Source organism: Tachysurus vachellii, chromosome 2, assembly GCF_030014155.1.
Source record: "Tachysurus vachellii isolate PV-2020 chromosome 2, HZAU_Pvac_v1, whole genome shotgun sequence".
Lineage (NCBI taxonomy): Eukaryota > Metazoa > Chordata > Actinopteri > Siluriformes > Bagridae > Tachysurus > Tachysurus vachellii.
Genome location: NC_083461.1, coordinates 20758863 through 20779450, shown reverse-complemented (window position 1 = coordinate 20779450; position 20588 = coordinate 20758863). Strand labels below are relative to the sequence as shown.

The following is a 20588-nucleotide window of genomic DNA, read 5'->3' as shown; positions in this document are numbered from 1 at the left end:
TATTTACGATGCGTCGCCCCCACCGTTTAGGAGGTGGTGCGGAGTATAGAATTGAAAATAGAATTTTTTGAAACTTTGTAAAATTAAAATATATCATCTCAAATATATAGTATAATCATATCTCAAATATATAGTATAATCATATCTCAAATATATAGTATATTATATCTTAAATATATAGTATATTATAGCTTAAATATATAGTATATCATATATCCCTATATTATGTTAGCCATATCGATAGCATTTAAACACCAAAAGAACACTTTAATGAATTAATTTAACTTAAATCAATTACATTCTATTAAAACTCCTAATGGTTCGTAACAGGTTTTATCTACATACAATTAAAAAAAAAAATAAAATCCTCTTGCTTTGATCGTCAACTTGTGCTTCCTTGTGTTTAATCAAATTTCCAATGGTCATCTACCCATGAAAGGTGATCTCATCTGATTCTGGTGACGTTTAACAACAAACCAATATATTTATATTATCAGATATTTTACGAAAAGCATTAAACCAGTTCCCATTAAATGATGGAAAGATGGACGACGCTCATTTTCCAATCCTCAGACTGTTTATTATCAGGACTTTTTTTTTTCAACATACAAACACTGCTAAAATAGGCAGATAAAAGAAATAAAGGATATGATGGACACAAGTAGATAAAAGTGAACTTTTCCCCAAAACAAGAAGAGAAGAGAGAGACAGAAGGCTCAGGGGGTGAGGAAGCAATTCGGATAACACAAATGCATTTAAATGCCCCAAATGTTTCAAACTTTAAAAAAATAAATTTGAAAATTTGAAATGATTTTTAAAAACAATTACACTTTTTTAAACATTTTAAAAATCATGTTAATGTTTCATAAAAAAATAAAATAAAAATAAAGAATTAATACAAAAAACATCACAACAATTAAAATGGTCCAAATATGTAAAAACCCCTCAGTCTTGAAGATTATTTACATCATCCAAAGATCAGTGCTTTATTTCCTTCTTGACCGTCTTACAGGAGCGGTAGGGACATTTGCCTCTGCTTTCTTCTGACCTCTAGTTCCTCGCCGAGTGGCTGTTTCTGCAATTAAAATAAAGTCTTTTTTGAACATCCATATAATAATCCATGCAAGTCTTCACTTATTCAGGTTTAAAAAGTTGAACAGGTCTCTAAAAGAAAGTGGAGAAAACTTACCTGGGACAGGATCCTCTGCCTGAGGTGGAACATCCTCCAGAGTTACTTTTCTCCGGCCTCTTACAGGTTTTTCTCCTTTTTTAAGAGCTTCTTCAGCTTCCACTTCAGAGGTTTCTTCTGCCTTCTTTGCTGCTGTCTTCCTTCCTTTGCTTGTTACAGCTGTAACTGTTTCAGTTTCTGCACCAGCTCCTTTGCCCCTTTTCCTCTTTGGTAAAGATTCTGTATCCACGGTTTCCTCAGCTACAGTCTCCATGTCTTTCCTTTTCTGCCCCCTTTTAGGACAAGCGGCTACTTCCTTGTTTTGGGAAAGAACTGAAGCGGCTGCTCTTCCTCTCCTGACTGGTAGGGTGTTTTCTTCAGCAGCTGTCTTCTCCATTTCCAGATCTTCTTGTTTTTTTGCCCCTCTACCTTTGCGTCCTTTGACTGATATTTTTATCTCTGCAACTGAGGGATCCTCTTTATCTGTCGCTTCATCCTTCTTCTTGAGCTGAGGCTCTTCCACTGCTGTTTCTTCAGCTTCATTGACTGAGGTATTCTTGATTGAGACCTTAGCTTTCTTAGTGATTCTCCCTCTTCCACCCTTAGCTACTACTCCAGAGTCTGCCTGGGTAAGTGGTGTTTCATTAGTCACAGACACCAGAACCTTTGTTTCATTGCCGGTCTCTTTAACTGGTTCCACCATTATTGTGGCATCTGCTGTGACTTCCTCCGGCTCAGATTTTGCTGCAGCTTTTCTACTACGGCTGGACTTGACAGCTGGAGGAGGAACTTCAACAGTAGCTGCACGACGCCCTCTTTTAACTGGAGCCTCTGGTTCATCCTCGACAGTAGCTGTGCACTTTCTTCTGGCTGATCTGACTGTAGGTGCCTCCAACTGCTGAACGGGTTCCAAGTCAATACGGGGTGTATCTTGCGCTTCTTCTTGAGAGTCATCCAAAACCTGAGCTTTGGGACATTTTGGCATCCTGCCTCGTCTGACATTTATCACCACTGGTTTTTCTGCTGGTTCCTCAGTCGGAGCAGCTGTTGTAATGACATATTTTGCATGATTAGGAGCATCCTCTGCCTGTGGTTTTAACCTCTTGTTTCTAGCACCTCGACCAGACTTGACAGTGGGAGCTTCTGTGGGAGCTAAAGCCACGGGACTCACTTTTCTTCCTCGTCTAGACTTCACAGGAACTTCAGTGTGTTCGTCAGGCAGTACCTCAGAATCTAAAGAGTGTTTAGAGATTTCCTCAACTTGTGCTCTTACTGGAATTTCCTTCTTTGTTGGCCTGCCTCTCCTTGGTTTTGAATTAGCTTTAACAGGATCTTTAGTTTCTGCTGCTAACTGAGCTTCAGTACTCTTTGGTAATTTAGAATCAACATAATCTGACTCGACAACAATCGGGGTGGTTTCCAGAGATTCCATAACTTGTGAGGTCTTCAGCAATTCCTTCTTTGTTGACCTGACTCTCCTGGTATTTTCTGCTACAGATTCAACCACTACAGCATCTGCACTCTTAGTGTCTGAGGTTTCTTTTTCTACAGCCACTGTGGGTTCCTTCCTGCCTCTCCTTGTTCTGGTGATGGTCTTAACTGGTGCCTCAGTCTCTGCTGATGGCTGAAGTTCAGCACTCTTTGATGCCACCCCAACCTCCTCAACTGAAGCTTCGACTAAAGGCTCTGGTTCTTGTGGATTCTCTGATACATGTTTTCCTTTCCTTCCTCTCTTCCCCCTAACAGGAGCCGGTGACTTCATGGAGATAACAGGATCTACCTGCAAATCCTCAACATCTTGTTCAACTTTCCGTCCTCTCCTGGGTTTAAGTGCTACCTGTTCATCACCTGCAGAGGTATGAGATGATTTTGGAGCCTCAACTTGCTCCTCAGTGTTTCTTCCTTTGTTAGACTTTCCAGCAGGACTTTGTACAAGAACATTCTCAAAGACTTCAATGACCAACTTGCCTCTCCTTCCTCGCAAAGTAGAAACAGACTTTGCAGAATCTGCAGTGGTTTCCTCTTGAACTCCAGCAGCTGCAGCAGGCAGAGAATCTGAATCCACCTGATGTTGAATTTTCTGGGATTTCTGTGCCATTCTTACTCTAGCACCACACCTAGTTTTTTTAGCAGAAGTGGATACATTTGTTTGCTCCTCCTTCACTTCCTGGAAAGAAGTTTCAGCTTCTTCTGTATCATTTTTCACATCTCCATCTAGGCAGATATTTGCCTTCCCTTTAGACTTCATACAGGCATCTTAAGAAAAGAGAGAATTAACCTGTTTTAGCATACATGCACTCAATTTCCAATTCTGCATAATTCTATATAAAACAAAAGCTAAACAGGTGTGTGCGCAAACACAGCAGAGCATTAACTCACCTTCAACAAGCAAAGCACCAGAACTGCAGTTTTCAAGATCTTCAACAATGACGGAATCCTCAATCACCCCATTTTTTTGCGTGGGGGTCTTCATCAAATTATCAATTCCAAAGTCATTTTCAACTGGCTCACCTTTCTTCTTGGGGGTCTGAAACAAGCTCTTCACCCCAACCAGATTCTTGGGAGTTTTCATCATCTCTTGAATGCCGGTCAGGTCTTCCTCAACTGGCTGTTTCTTTAATTTGGGGGTTTTCATCATCTGCTTAACGCCGGTCAAGTCTTCCTCAACTGGCTTGATCTTCAGCTTGGGGGTTTTCATCATCTGCTGAATGCCTGTAATATCTTCTTTGATTGGCTGTTTCTTCTGTTCAATCAGCTGGTTCTTCTGCTTGGGAGTTTTCATCATCTCTTGAATGCCAGTCAGGTCTTCCTCAACTTGCTGTTTCTTTAATTTGGGGGTTTTCATCATCTGCTTAACACCCGTCAAGTCTTCCTCAACTTGCTGTTTCTTTAATTTGGGGGTTTTCATCATCTGCTTAACACCGGTCAAGTCTTCCTCAACTGGCTTCTTCTTCAGCTTGGGGGTTTTCATCATCTGCTGAATGCCTGTCAGATCTTCTCTGATTGGCTGTTTTTTTGGTTCAATCAGCTGATAATTCTGCTTGGGAGTTATCATCATCTCTTGAATGCCTGTCAGGTCTTCCTCAACCAGATCTTCTTTCTGCTTGGGTGTCTTCATCAGTTGCTTTACTCCAGTAAGGTCTTCCTCTTGCTCAGTCTTATCCATGAGGGTTTTGGTAAGTCTCTTCAAGGCCACAGCACACACCACAGGGCTGTTTATCGTAACTTTTGGAGTCTTCAATCTCTTTAATCCAGTCAATTCTTCTGCTAAAGGAGTCCCCTTTTGCTCAGGTGTATTAAGGAGTTCTTTAACACCTTCAAAACTCACTTCCTGGAGGAGTTTTGGCTCTTTGGGTGTCTTAAGCAGCTTGCCTCTTAGGTCTTCTATAGGTTCAGCTTTTTGCTTAGGTGTTCTCATGAGTCTCTTGACACCTGTAAGGCATTCTTTTGGAGTTGGTTTGTGTTGTGGTGTTCCGACTGGTACAGCCTTCTTGCTCTTGGTCTGATTTTTACTAGGCATATCTAATACTGTGGATACTTCAGATGGACAAAGGACAACCAAGTCATCCATTTCTTCAATTAAACTTCCATCCTGGTCGTCCTGGAGAAGTCTGCTCACAGCTTCACTGTTGTAGCGGCCCAGTTTGGCAGTAGACACAACAGTCATAGGAGACACCACCATTTCACCTATAAACAAATATATGATGAGTTTAGTCTTGAACATTCACAATGCTAAACCTATTTAAAAAAGAAAATCAAAAACAAAAAGCGCACCACTTACCAGTTTCCTCAGGAGTATTCATTACTGAGATTTCAGTCATTTCACCAACAAGTGGTGTTGCTGGACACACATTAGTCTTTGTAAAAGCACTCTTCCGCCTACTGTTAGCCGGAGTTTTAAAGATATCCGATACCCCTGCAAACAAAGATTTTGGAGAATTGAAAGAGAAGAAATATTTTGTATATGAGCTGTGTGTTAATCTTGAATCAAATCAGCTCACCAGTAAGATCTTCATCCATTTTCAAATCCTTTTTAAACAGGGCAACATTGCATACTACTTTAGGAGCGGCACCAACAAGCTTGGTAGATCTTAAGTAGGCCTTGCCTACAACTATACTGGCTGGAGAATCCGCATGTCCAGTACTTGTGTGGTCTATTAGTCTGTGTGCAGGTGTCTGCAGACAAAGTACACATATCCATAAACAACAATTTTAAAAGAACCCAAAACTTTAAAAACAGAAAAAGAAAGCAGCAAAATTACCTTGGGCTTAGTCACTTTAGTTTGCTTGACTGCTGTCCTCTTGTTTGCTGTTTTCTTAGTACCAAAATCCATTTGAGGCTTAGCTTGTCCAAATTTCACAATGTCAGCCCAGGAACTCACAACTTAAAACAGGAACAAAAGAAATCTTATTAAAAGAAAATTGTGTGTTGGGTGGGTGTGTGGGATATTTGCCTCAACACACATCAACCTTACCCTTCAAGTTAGCGCGTGATGCTCCACTGCGTCGTGAGCGCACAACATCAAGCGCGCTCTTCAAAACACTCTTTGGGGTCTTCCGAGCCGATGCCTTCATGCCGCTTCTTCTCAGAGTGGCTCTCGGAGTAACACACTTCCAAGGGTCTTCTACTACTGGTACAGATTCTTCCTTTGTTTCTTTCCTGTGAACAGAGTCGGGTGACGGGGTGCTGATTCGGGAAACCGAAAATCGGCCATGCGTTGTAGGTGTCTTAAGAAGCAACTCTTCACTTGGAAAGGGAGACTTCACTGAAGCATTTGATTGCCTCCGGGAGGATTTTGGGGTTGGTGAGTTTGAAGAAGGTAAAGGGGTCTTGGAATATTTAGGAGACAGGGTTTTATCCTTTGGGCTTGGAGACTTCTTGGCAGTTGAAGGAGTCTTCAGGCCCCTGGCAGGGGAAGGAGTCTTCAGGCCCCTGGCAGGGGAAGGAGTCTTCAGGCCCCTGGCAGGGGAAGGAGTCTTCAGGCCCCTGGCAGGGGAAGGAGTCTTCAGGCCCTTGGCAGGGGAAGGAGTCTTCAGGCCCTTGGCAGGGGAAGGAGTCTTCAGGCCCTTGGCAGGGGAAGGAGTCTTCAGGCCCTTGGCAGGGGAAGGAGTCTTCAGGCCCTTGGCAGGGGAGGATGCCTGTTTAGGTGAACGATTCTTAGCAGGGCTCTCTGCAATATCCTCTTCAAGCTGATAACCCTACAGATCATTAAAAGACGTTAGAAGACAACTGCTTTAGAAACACTGAAAACACCACAAGCAATATTTTCAAATCTTACCATCAGGCCAATAGTAGAGGCTCGTCTCAGAAGCGAGTGAGATTTCTGAGTGAACCCCAAGCTACGTCTCCCAGGGGTTGCTCCTCGGCGTAAGGGGGAATTAGGTGGTAAGCCTTTGTCAAAGAGTTCAGGGCTTAGCTGTCCACCAAAGGACACACGTTTTCTCTTTGGTACAGGAAGTGGTAGGTCATCACATTTGTGCTTCTTGCTGGAGGGCTGCCCATTACCTGCTGAACATCAAGCCAAGTCATATGTCTGCAAGGGGTTGTGTTGCATAAAAGATCTGCCAGCTAAGATTTTCTTGTTAGCAACAATAGTATCTCTGTGAAACTAAACATTGAGAAACTAATTCAACAAAAAATAAATAAATATATAAATAAATAAATAATAAAAAAATGTAAATGATAAACATTCAATGCTCTTTGATTTCCGGTTTCAAAAGGAAAAGCAGCAATGAAAAGGAATAATAAACAGCTTACAAGACATTGAAGATAGTAACATAAAAAGCAACTGCCTTATGATGACAAAAGTAAGGCTTGCTTTACAACAGGTGTCTCTAACCTTTTTTCCTCCACTGAGCGCTACTTTGACATAATTAAGGTGGCCAAGAGCTACTAGAGTTAGAGCTACTAACATTTTTTTACATAGCTTATTGCTATAAACCAAACAGGCTGAATAAACTATATTTGTGTGAACTTATTATTAAAAGATGTCAATATTGAAGGGTCATATTTTTGGCAATACATAATTTTATATTCACATAAGCAGCATGGTAATTGTTGAGTCAATTGATTTAACAACAGGCTTGCAGATAAGACTTAGCAGTTACTATCATCAGATTTAACATGGAGTCTGTTATTTATCAGCAAACCCATATTATATATATATATATATATAAAAAACATTATCTTTATTGGCATTCACATGACTTGATTACAACCCCACCTTCACTAATAAGAAATGTTCACAGCACGCTCGTCCTGCATTTTTGTGAAGTACTACATATTCATTCAGCAGTTTTGCTTTGGCTGCTTTATTCCTAATGCTGTTGAGTCCCTAGCAGCTTCCAAGTTGACATCTGCTATGTTTCTTTATTCTTTATCCAAACTTTTCAATTTAAAGTTTCAAAGATTTAAGTTTATATAACGCTTCCATGTACAGTCTTGGTGCTATCTGTGCGTAAAATAGATTGATTAAATCACGTGTATGTGTACATGCAGAGGAGTATGATAGTCAGATTCGGTTCAACTCTGGAAAGGGTCGGGATGTTTGTGATTTTATCAATTTTGTAGCTATTCTATGAACTTTTAATTGAGCTACCCAGAAGTGGGTCCGTGAGCTACCAGTAGCTTGGTAGTGATTTGTTGGAGGCTCTGCTCTACAATCAGTAGATGACCAAACAAACACGAATGATTAAGAGACACAGGAATGTGGTTAGCACCATCCATTTTACACAGTCTTTTTGGTTACTGCTATGGTTAGCGCAAATATAAACAAATATCTAAAATTCATTGCACCTTACAATAAAGTAAAAAACTGACCTGCACCATCAGAAGTGGGTGTGGCTACAGCCTCCAACACATCCTGGACTTGGAACCGCTTTCCTGCATTTGCTCTCGGAGACGTTCTAGTGGCCTGTTTCACTTTGACCTCTTCAGACTCTTCTAATTCTGAGGGATTCTGGAAAATGGTTTGCTTCTCTGGGGTTTGGGAAGTGCTGCTTCTCCTGGCTTTCGGTGACTTGGTACTCGGACTCTTGAAGGCTATTTGCTGGGCCACTTGATCAGCGGTGAACTTTTGTGGTGTTGTATGAGAAGTTTTCTTCTGAGAAACAGGCATGCTGATGCCCTCTGAATGCCTCACCTGCATCCCCTGAACCACAGGTGTGGCTGTTTTCACCTCTGCAGACAGGTTCTCTGTTTGAACACCCTCTAATGACTTGACGGTTGAGGATCTTCTCTTTTTCTGGGCCGACTTTGGAGTCATCGGCTTAACGTTCTCACTTGAAACCTCTTCAATCTCCTGTTTGTCCACTGAAGGTCTTGAGAGAGGGGTATTGGACAGGCTAGAAGATTTCCACACAGGTTTGGTGGCCAGATCTCGCTTGACCATGTTGTAAAGATCAGAGAAGGGAGACAAGTTGCTGTCCATGCTCGCTTTGCTCTGCTGATCTCCATTGCTCTGGTCCATACAGACAAGCAGGTTGGAGCCATCTTTCAAACAGGTATCTATTTAAAAAAAAAAAAAAAGAAAAAAAAAAAAAAGAATGAGAAACAGTCAAATAAATGCAAAGGCCAATCACAAGTCATCAGCAATGCAACACAAGAGCTTACCTGTGGTGTGCTCAGACTTCTCTGTGGTCCCAGGTGTGCTCTTCACCTGCTGGTCTTGCAAAACCTGGGAAACAGACAAAGCTGTCTTAGAGGTGTTGGACTCCATCACCTTTGGTGGCATGTAAACTGTCGCAATATCTAATTTCCTTCAGAAGACATGCTATTAAGGTCACCCAATAAAAAAAAAAAAAAATTTATTTAAAAGAAGGTTTGTTAAGTTTTCAAACATTCTTGGCCTCCTAAAAGGAGTTCTGCTTGGGAGGACTTTTGCAAGGACGTTTTTGAGGACGTTTGTGTAAAGTGTGGATCCTAACACTAACCAAATATTTGAAATAGTGCTGCACGATTAATCATATTGCAATTGCGATATCAAGCCTGTGCGATTATATGACGCAAAGTGCTGCGATTTTATAAAATATGCAACACGTTAATGGAGATAGATTTAGCATAGCTCCTCAAGGTTAGGCCCACAAAAATAAGGACGGAGAACTCACAAATGCGTCAAACAAAAACGTTTTATTCCTCCGTACACAGGAAAAACCTCCGTAATAACATGTTACTAAAACAAAAATACTCATTAGTATGAGAAAATGAAAATAAAAGAGAATATCGGTTGTAGCATCAGACTTCCACAAACGTGGTGTTATAACTGAAGCGTGGACACCTTGATGCATGCGCACGTCCAATTAGTATACACAACAAAATAAAGGCACATTGCTCTTAAAGGGATAGCACAACTCCACTCGTTACAGATAAATAAATGCATGTGTAGACATGACAACCCATTCTCTCTGAAAGCTGTTTGCCTATTTCATACACTACACCGCTATCCGCTAATAAAAAAAAAAAAAAAAAAAAAAAAAAAACAGTGAGTTTTTCAGTTTAGGCAGTGGCACGTGTGGCGCGTATGGTCATGTCGTGACTTTTTCCCAGTGTGCAGCGCGGAACAGGTGAAGATGGATGCCGAGCAGACGGACACTGAACTGGTGGCCAGAAAAAACGCTACCTGTTATATGGCGATATTTTGGCTATAAGATATCCAACACTGAGCAGAGAGAGGTACTGTGCAGAATTTGTAAAAATAAAGTTGCTACATCACGTGGCAACACGACAAACTTATATTAGCACCTGAAACAGCACAGAGAAAAGTATGATGAATGCATGAGAAGGTAAAAGCCCAGATTAATAAAGAAACAACTGAACAAAAAGAACAATCTGTATGACAAAAAACAAACCACAATTACAGATGTGTTGCACCATATGAAAGGTCTTCACAGAGATATAGAGAAATCACCAACTCTATATCGCACTGCTTGGCAGGAGACATGTTGCCCATATACACCGTTAGCAAGGGCGGATTTCAGAAAATGATCCGCACACTGGACAAGAGGTACCAGCTGCCCTCGCGGAACTATTTCTCTCAAGTTGCAATCCCTGAGCTTTACAACAAATGCCGTGCCGAGGTTCAACTGGAAATGGCTACGTTGACATTCTTTTCAACAACTACGGACCTGTGGTCAAGCAGAACAACTGAACCCTATATTAGCCTAACTGTGCACTTTGTTGACGAGGAGTTTGAACCGAAAAGCCGCTGCCTGCAAACATCCTATTTCCCCGACGACCACACAGGAGAGAACATAGCCATGGGCTTGAGAGAGGCATTGGCTGCATGGGACCTCCGTGAGGAGCGTCAGGTTGCCATAACAGACAACGGCACTAACGTTGTCAAAGCTGTGGAGCTTAATCAGTGGACTAGGTTACCTCCGTGAAGTTGGCACCCCATAAAAAGAAATAATCACCAAAACTATGCCATTCGTTTGTGCTACGTTTGTGCTGATTTGTGCCGCAAAAACGAACGTTTCTGCTGGTTTGGTGTTTGAGATATTAAACATTATTTTTTCCGTTTTCCTTCCTGAGATATAACCAAAATATTTTTGGGAACTGTGACGTCACTCTCCACCCCACTTCGTCTATAAGTATATTTCTCCTTCTTAGAAATAACAAAAAAAAATTTGGAGCTGTGACGTCACTCTCCACCCCGTGCCGTCCAAATCTCTCCAAACCGGTGGCGTTCGTTTGTGCTTGATTTGTGCCCATTTGTGCGGTAGGAAAAACATTTAAAAACTAACTTATTCACTTCTTGAGAAATTATAAAATCTCTCAAGGAGCACTCACGTCACGCAAACCTGGCAATTTACCTGACAATTTCAAGCACAGATCTAAAATGCTAAACTCCACAGTTAAAATGGGGAAAAACACGGCAAACAGTAAAAACTAGCACCGCGCAAGCACAAAAAAGCGTGACCGTATTTAAACAATAGGTATATAGAACGGCTTGCGTGGGGTCACGTCTCCTCCAGACATTTTATAATTTCCTTATGAAGGGAATAAATAAGTTTTTTTTAAATCGTTTCATATTTCTGTGTTCTAATTTTTTTAATTAATCTCAATTATTTATACACTGTAAATGCATGCAGGAGCTCCTTATAAAATATGTGTTGGCTATTAATAGAGCCTTGCTTGTTTAATTATGTTGGCTTTGTAGAAGCCAACATTCAGTTTTCCTATTTAAGCTTAGACAAAAATTTATCAAGAGTAACTCCTACGGCTTTCGAGCCACATGCACCAAATTTGGATATGTTCGGATATGTAGAACCTGGTCTGAAGTTTGTTGCTATTACTTTTCTAAGAGATCCGAGTACCGGTACTTCCGGTACCGGGTCTCAAATTGGCCTTTTCCCCCATAGACTCCCATTATAAACTCTGGAGGTTTATAACTCGGCAAGCTTTCGAACTATCTACACCAAACTCGGCCAGCTCCTTTAGGGTGATACTCTGAACAAACTTAAATTGGTGTACCGACTGGCCTTTCAGTTGTGCCGCAGCCCCGACCCCAAAATATGCAAAATCAAAAAAAACTTTTTACAACATGGACATGTGACATATCAAAACACTCAGAAAAATGAGTGGAACTTCCTCACGGGTATTCTGATGACGTCACGTGATGTCACATGAAAATCAAAAATTAGCACAACATAGACATGTGACATATCAAAACACTCAGCACAATGAGGGAAACTCCCTCAAGAGTATTCAGATGATGTCACATGCTTGTCTCTACTTGCCTCCAAATATTTTGGCACCCTAGCTTTCTGTCCACTTGCTTCTAAAAGTAATACTGTCCCTTACGTCCACTCACCTCCATAAAGCACATAATTTGCTTCATCAAAGCCAACATCAAAGTTTGTCGCGACGAACTTTACAAATCTAGTTATACTTGTCTCTTTAAAAAATTAAGCCACTTAACCATTGTAACTTTTAAACAGTTTATTTGAACTGTGTCCCGTGTATTCTGACACATAAATGGATGTCTCTGGTGTACGCCACTGATATCTACTCACCTTAGACCCGCTATTTTATTCTGTTTGCTATTTTTAAGGAAGCAAATTAGATACAGTGTTTATTTTAGAGGCACAAATCGAGCACAAACGAACGCCATCGGTTTTGTCCGAATTGGACGAAGTGGGGTGGAGAGTGACGTCACTGTCCCGTATTGTATTTGTTATTTCTAAGGTAGGGAATAAGATTCAATGTTTATTTTAGCGGCGCGAACCGGCACAAATCGAGCACAAACGAATGGCACCTTTTTGGAGCGATTTAGACGATAGTGGGTGGAGGGTTACGTAACAGTCACAAACAAGTATTTTTCCCATTATATTTAAGAAGGGCTCGGAGATACCAGGTTAGTTTTAACGGCACAAATTGAGCACAAACGAACGCCACCGGTTTGGAGAGATTTGGACGGCACGGGGTGGAGTGACGTCACAGCTCCAAATTGTTTTTGTTATTTCTAAGAAGGGGAAATATACTTGACGTTCATTTCAACGGCACAAACCGGCACAAATCGAGCACAAACGAATGACACCAGTTTTGTGTGATTTATACGAACTGTGGTGAAGAGTGACGTCACAGTTCCCGAAAACATTTTGGTTATATCTCAGGAAGGAAAACAGATACAGTGTTTGTTTTAACGGCACAAATGGGCACAAATCGAGCACAAACGAACTAAGCCGGTTTTAAGCGATTTGGGGTGGAAAGTGACGTCACATGGTCACAAAAATAATGTTTAATATCTCAAACACCAAACCAGCACAAACGTTCATTTTTGCGGCACAAATCAGCACAAACGAATGGCATAGTTTTGGTTATTATTTCTTTTTATGGGGTGCCAACTTCACGGAGGTGACTAGGTTCCAGTGCTTTGGGCATAGTTCATCTGGCCATCGGTAAGTTAAATTGATTTCATCTTTTGTTATTAGGCTACAGCAATTATTTTATACTATTGTACTTTTAAGAGTACAATAGTATAAAATATTATACTATTATTTGGGGTATTTGTTAATTTAAGAATAACAATTTTAAATAGTGTTATGTGCGCCACAAATCATAATAAGAGTGGCCTATTTTATTTAGGGCTGTGTATATATAGGGTTGTGTATAAATTACACATCTGCCACAGCTATTTGGCTACTACTGCTCTAACATTTATAGCTTAGAGTGGTGACATGAATATTAAAGTGTTTGTTGTAATTTTTGTATTACTGTTTTTATGCTATTAGGTTGGAACTGGGCATTTAATCAGAGTGTGAATATTAAAATATGAATGTTTTTTAGTCACTGTAGTTAGTAAATGTTTTGAAATATAATGCACAATGCATTAACCGGGCTACTGGGATATGCAGGAAGATTGTGGGCCACCTTTCCCATAGCTGGAAGAAGAGAGTTACTTTGAGGGAAGCACAAAGAGAGCTTAACCTCCCAGAGCATGCCATGGTGACAGACTGCTCAACACGATGGGGTTCTACTCAGAAAATGATCGCAAGAGTCCTGGAGCAGCAAAATGCTTTGTCCAAGGTTCTCTCTGCAGATTGCAAAGTGCGACACCTACTGCGCTCATGGCAGGACCTGGAGGTCCTGGAATCTTCACTCCAGGAAACTCCAGGACTTCACGGATGCCCTGTCAGGTGAACACTATGTGAGCATATCTTATGTGAAGCCTGCTCTGCATAGAGGACACTGGCCTGTCTAAATCACTCAAATCAAAAATTTTTAACTACCTCAACGAGAAATATGAAGTCACGCAGGACCTGCTAAACATGCCCACATTCCTAGATCCAAGGTTCCAGACACAATACATCTCTGCAGAAGAGACCCAGACCTTAAAGGACCGAGTCATCTCCGAGTTGATAGTGAGTGAAAACACAATGTTTACTTAACTGGCTACAATTCTATGTAACAGATTTCTAAAACATGTGCATTTTTTATTTGTTTCAGGAAATTCATCAGCAGCAGCCTGTAGCCCAAACAAGCAATGCAGCGATGGACAAGGATAGCCTGGATGTGGAAAATCCACTTGCTGCTAAAGCCAAAAAGAAAAAACTCTGGCCAGTTTCTTCAAGGAAAACACACACACAACAACACCAACAGCATCAACCACATTTGATCCTATGGTACAATTCAGAGAAGCAGTGGCTGCTGAACTCAACACTTACCTTTACATGCCAAGTGTAGACCATGGAGAAGACCCACTGAAATGGTGGAAGTTACACAAAAAAAAACTTCCCTAGGCTATGCAAACTAGCACAGAAATCTGTGCATACAAGCAACAAGCTCTGCATCAGAGAGAGCTTTTAGCACTAGTGGTAATGTTGTATCGAATCATCGCTCCTGTCTGAAACCAGACAAGGTGGATATTCTTGTTTTTTTTGGCAAAGAACCTCTCAAGCGATAAGTAGAGCTTTTTAGAAAGAGGATTTGGAAGTACCAGTTTGTTGCTTTGTTTTTGTAAATGACCAACAACAGTTTTAGTGGTTTGAACCACACAATTATACCCAAATTCCTTTTTGAAAGTTTATACAAAAAAATGTTACGTCCAGGTAAAATATCCCTGTTTGGACAGAATGTTCAAAATATCTTATTTTCATGAACATAGAAATTACTTTGTTCTATTTATTATATTTAGCTGTACTATTGAGACAATAACAAGTTTGTTTGCAGTAATGGAAAGATGTTCACTCACTCACTCATTTTCTACCGCTTATCCGAACTACCTCGGGTCACGGAGAGCCTGTCCCTATCTCAGGCATCATCGGGGATCAAGGCAGGATACACCCTGGACGGAGTGCCAACCCATCGCAGGGCACACACACACACTCATTCACTCACGCAGTCACACACTACGGACAATTTTCCAGAGATGCCAATCAACCTACCATGCATGTCTTTGGACCGGGGGAGGAAACTGGAGCACTCGGAGGAAACCCCCGAGGCACGGGGAGAACATGCAAATTCCATACACACAAGGCGGAGGCGGGAATCGAACCCCCAACCCTGGAGGTGTGAGGCGAACGTGCTAACCACTAAGCTACCGTGCCCCCCTATGTAAAGATGTTATTTTGTAAAAATATTTTAATTTGAAAACGTTTTGCATTTGTTTGTTGTTGTTGCTAGTTTGAGTTGAGAAATACAAATTTCAGCATTATCAGTAATCTGTGTGTGCATTTTCCTTGAGAACCAAGCAAGTTGACTCATGATACCATTTGTTTATTATATAGCAATCGCAATATTGACCTCAATAATCGCAATATGACATTTTCCCTAAATCGTGCAGCCCTAATTGCAATAAGAAAACAGTTGTTAAAATAACAAGCATAACAAATTATACATTTATGTAGTCAGTCCAAACAATTTTTGCCCAATGTGAAAAGAAAGAAAAAATATTACAATGGGAAAAAACATAAGTGAAATGTAAACCTTTAGGGTGAAAAGGCTCACACTGGACTGGTGTCTAATGTGAAAAATGGAACTAGTCCAAAATGTTTTTGCTTAAGTTCCTTGCTAAATAAAAGAAGAAAAAAGATTTTTGAAAATAAACAGCATTGTGCCAGGACACTTTGACCCTTCGCTCAGGTAAAACCCTTACCTTGACAGTTTCTCCTTTACCAGGTGTCGATAAACGCTTCTTCTTTGGAGTCGGAGCAGGTGGATACTCGAACCTGCAAAGCATGAGGTCAACTTAATACCAACAATGAGAGAAATAAATATAAAACTACACACAATGCTTTGGACATTAAGAAATGATGATATACCTAAAAGAACGATCAATAATTGTGATTAGATCTCCATGCTTCAGACGCTCAGACTGCTGCAGAACCTCACCATTGATGCGGGTTGGATTCACTGAGCTTAGGTTGGTCAAAATAAGCTGAAGGGGAAAGAAAGAAATTCCAACACTATTTTGTTGATTCATGTTAGGTACATTTATACAGCCTTTATTCAAATAGTGTTAATGCAGCAGTAAAATATGTCCGTAAATCTGTAAAAATCCTCAAAGAAAAACCCAGTGATGAGAGCTTTGGGCTATAAAAGTGAGCAGATCCAACATGTCAGTTTGGACTATGGTCAGTTGCCTGTATAGTTACACTGGTTGTTATGTCAACAACTGGTACATTTTGTGAGTCTCATTAAGTGTTATCTTGTGTCTGGCCCGAGAGTCCAGCATTCGAGTCGATTCAGGGTTGAATCACTAGAGATCTATGGAAACTGAAACAAGACCACATTGTACAAATGCTTCTGGACCCAATCAAGTTCTCACCCGAGTAAAGAAACACAGCAAAGCGGTGCATCATGGTTCCATTTTGACTCACTAAACCGGGGTCGGCAAACTTAAACACTCAAAGAGCCATTTGGATCCGTTTCCCACAGGAAAAAAAAACCAGAGAGCCACAAAACCCATTTGACATCTAAAATGAAGATAACACTGCATATATCGTTTTTTACCTTTATGGAAAGTATAGAAAAAACTGTAGTGTGTTGCATTTATGAAATCAATGAACTGTTACCAAGTAAATGAAATTTTATTTCTGCAGGCAAACAAAAATATTTTGAACAGTTTGAACTAACCTTAACAAAAAAGAAGCTGGGTTGAAGGTTACTTTCAAATAAAATGTTCAATGTCTAATTGAGTCCTCTTCGTATTCATGACATCAAAATTTTAACTTGCCGGCTGCAGCAAACCAAAAATGCGCCTGTCTCTGTGTGTCGGATTTCATAAGTCGGCAGTTATGACACATTTTGAGCGACAAACAAATTAAACACGGTTTATTTTAATGTTACAAGAGCATCATAATCTTAGAATTACATTTTTTTAAAAACTAACTAACTAAAATAAAATAAATTAAAATTAAATATTTATTTTCCAAATCTACAGGGAGCCACAGCAAAGGGATGAAAGAGCCACTTGCAGCTCCCTGCACTAAACATTGTAACAAGTGCAACATCAATGGCGACACAGCTTTGTTACAGGAACCCAGAAAGAGTAGTATTGGGTCACACTTATCTCTGCTCCAAGTGGCTAGTTAACATCCGAATACTCATGACACCTACATAACTGGCAATCATTCCAGATAACAAATGCCAATTAGCAATGCTTTTCAAGCATATTTTGATGACTTTTACACAATCAGAAACAATTTAAAAAGAAACACAAAAAAAAAGAGACACATGGTCACACAATCTGCTAATATAACATTTTTGCTGGTGATGAAGACGATGGCCAACACAGCTGTCTCCACTGGAATCTGATTATTCACCTATTTTCATTAGAACTAAATTATTATCCTATAGGCAACTAAAACACTATTCAGGACCGCACGTGGATGAATTTGGGACTCGCTCCTGAATTGTTTACCTCTTTGTTTTCATTAAACTCGATTCTGCAGTGTTCCTTCGACACCTGTGGCAGCTGGATCCGGATATCGCAGTCAAGCTTCCTTGAAACCGTAATAAGGGAAAAACACGTCAGATTGAGATCATAAAGTACATTCAAAGAGTAAATGTGATACATGGATAATAGAGTTCATTGCACAACTTGAATTCTAAAAATAAGTTACACAAGAAATGTGGTGTTACACAAAAAATTCCGGATAGTTTATAAAAATGTATATCATTTGGAAGTATACAGAGACTCGTTGAAATGAACCTTGATTAATCAGTTTTAAAAATCAGCCATGATTATTAAGCAAATCCATAATCTATGATAACTATTTGTATCTACAGCAGCTGATGCACTGCAGTGGATGAGCTGTGTTTTAGGACACTAAAACATTATTAATCCGAATTATTTTGGACTATACTTGGACAATTTACGTGCATTGTATAGAGGACCTCTGAAAGAACGTTCAGAAACATTGATAACTGTTCTGAATCAGCATTGGACTGTTTATATTGACAGTGAAGCAAAAAGCATGAAAACCAGAGCACGTTTCCTGGAGCGCGTGACGTCTAATCCACGCTGATTCGCTAAGGGGAGAGTGTGACGTCAATGGCAGAAAAAACCGCCCGAGTTTAAACAGTAGTGATGAGAATCTCAGATCTGTTCAGTGAGTCGAATCAATCGGCTCATCTGATAAACAAGCGTCAACTTCTATAAGAAATACTGTTTTTATGATTCTAAACCAAACAAACGCGGTTTGGACGTGTGATGAAATATTGAAATCTTGAAAAACTTCTTTCTTGGTCACAAGACATTCTATTAAATACGCAAACAGTTCATATGTATCGGTTCGGAGTCAAAAACACAAAGACTACACAGCTCGGATATTAAAGTTTTTGATATCTTTTTTTACGTTAATTCGACAGAAACGTCGAGCACATTACCTTTACCCTAAAGCTCACGTACAGTAGAAAAGTCGATTTTTAACGTTCACTCACAAGAACCGAATTATTGAGTCGACTCGCACGCGAGCGACACATGGCCAGAAAAAACGCACTAGACACACGGTCCAGTCACAGACTAAGTACACCAGCACGTTATAGTGATATGATAAATAGAAATTAAATCAAAGTTAGTGTTTATTACTGACCTCCCGAAGAGACAGGATGCTGTGAGTGGAAATTCGGTTCCATCTGTACCGTTTCTCTTTATCACCACGATTTTTCCCAGCAGAGGCATCTTCCTTACACCAGCTGTACTTACCTGGTGGATAAAGAAGTGGAAAAGAAAACAATTACACAAAACTGTCAGTTTATCCTCGATGTCTGACTTAAATCCACGAACTCGTGCTGCGTTAAACTCTCATCCTTAGTAGCATATGGTTCTCCAAAGAAACCCACACTTACTATGAGTCTCTTAAAACGCATGTAAAAATGTCAAAATAAAAAAACACACCTTTATTTGGTTTTATACATTTCGACTAAAATGTTACTGCAAAATCACGTTTTCCGACACGTCCCGCCTCTTTGTTCTGCATTGGCTAGCGCTTTATACGGACACTTAATTATCCAATGAGCGAACGCTCGCAAGATTAACCCACCAATCCCACCGAGTTTTAATAAAAGCTCTGTCGGAAAACGACTAGGAACCAAAATCATTACGCGTCATATAGAGAGTTCTGTAAGCGGCAATAATTAAAAAACACAATACTTTAGAACGAGAGCTGTATACAAACGCGTTACCTGAGTTAATACAGATCTTCAAGATGAAATATATTCCATCGATAACTTAAAAACGCGACATTAACAGACCACTGAGGCTGATATTAACCTCCTCTCGAACTAACAGCTTTACACTAACTAGTGCACGCCGCGTGCAGGGGCACAGCGAACCATCCATATCCCTCCGCCAAACAACAAACAACTACAGAGGCTTTCATTAATCGAACGAAAAACACAGCATAAACACATAGAATTTGGTGTTGTACATATTTAATAATGAATTCAACCTTTATGCACTCTGAGTACTAGTGCATGGAACTATTTTGTTTATTTCAAACAGGCGTAGGAACACTGCGGCTGTTCACGACTAGGGGTTTGAATAGAGTTCGAAATTCCGCGCGAAGGCCGCTGATTGGTCGAGGAATGAAGGAACGGAAAAGGCTGTAGCCAATAGGACGCGCACGCGCGTTTAAACTGCAATTGATGGACAGTGTAGTTGACCAATAGACAACGTTTTGCTAATTATAACCTGAGAATTAAATAAACAAAATAATATTACATCGAAAGTACATAAATAAAACAAGAAAGTAATCAAATGTAAGGCCGAAATATTTATTCATTATTTTATATTTCACATTCCATCTGCTCTTTTCTTAATAATAATAATAATCATCATCATCAGCAGCATCATCGTCAACCTAATATTGCTGTATTTTTCTAACTGTAGCATACATGCAAAATAATTATTTATTTTTTCAAATTCTGAATTTCTGAACTGTAAGGTTTGTGTGATAAACCATTAGTATGCAGAGACGGACAAAGCAGTAAAATAAAAAGTAATTGATAATGTCAGAAAATCTTGCTCACTTAATGTCTCAGCCAAAAATCTACTCAAGGATTAAATAGTACAAATTTTAAACTGATACAATCGAGTCGTACTTACGTGTGAAAACCTTCATTACTATAATTCAGAAATAACTTTCTTGCTAATAAATTAATCAGAAGTTAAGAATTAGGGAAGTAGCAAAATCAGCTACATTTACCTCACAATACTTTTTAAACTAATGTGAAGTTCATGTCTTCAATGTGGTTAAAGGAGACATACACTATATTGACAAAAGTTTTGGGACGTGTGCCTTTACACGCACATGAACTTTAATGACATCCCATTCTTAATCCGTAGGGTTTAATATGGAGTTGGCCCACCCTTGGCTTCGGCTCTTCTGGGAAGGCTTCCTACAAGGTTTAGGAGTGTGTTTATGGGAATATTTGACCATTCCTCTAAAAGCGCATTTGTGAGGTCAGGCACTGATG

The 20588-nt window shown here is 40.0% G+C and overlaps 1 protein-coding gene across 4 annotated transcripts; it reads right to left on the bottom strand.

Moving 5' to 3' along the window:
* Window positions 1-555: 555 nt before the first annotated feature.
* On the bottom strand, window positions 556-19418 carry mki67 (marker of proliferation Ki-67). Of its 4 annotated transcripts, XM_060863256.1 has the most exons (16): window positions 19296-19418; window positions 18704-18816; window positions 17530-17611; window positions 15929-16044; window positions 15763-15835; window positions 8781-8844; window positions 7989-8675; window positions 6448-6677; window positions 5644-6367; window positions 5431-5552; window positions 5170-5344; window positions 4950-5084; window positions 4245-4855; window positions 3548-3971; window positions 1190-3424; window positions 556-1075 (listed from the first exon to the last, which is right to left on the bottom strand). In XM_060863256.1, exons 2-16 carry the CDS (start codon window positions 18790-18792, stop codon window positions 987-989), a joined length of 5856 nt encoding a protein of 1951 aa, XP_060719239.1. In that variant the 5' UTR covers window positions 18793-18816; window positions 19296-19418; the 3' UTR covers window positions 556-986. The 4 variants fall into 4 exon arrangements, with proteins under 4 accessions (XP_060719239.1, XP_060719223.1, XP_060719231.1 ...); XM_060863240.1 differs by having other exon boundaries at window positions 3548-4855; XM_060863248.1 differs by having other exon boundaries at window positions 3548-4855; window positions 6448-6674.
* Between the last annotated feature and the right edge of the window lie 1170 nt (window positions 19419-20588).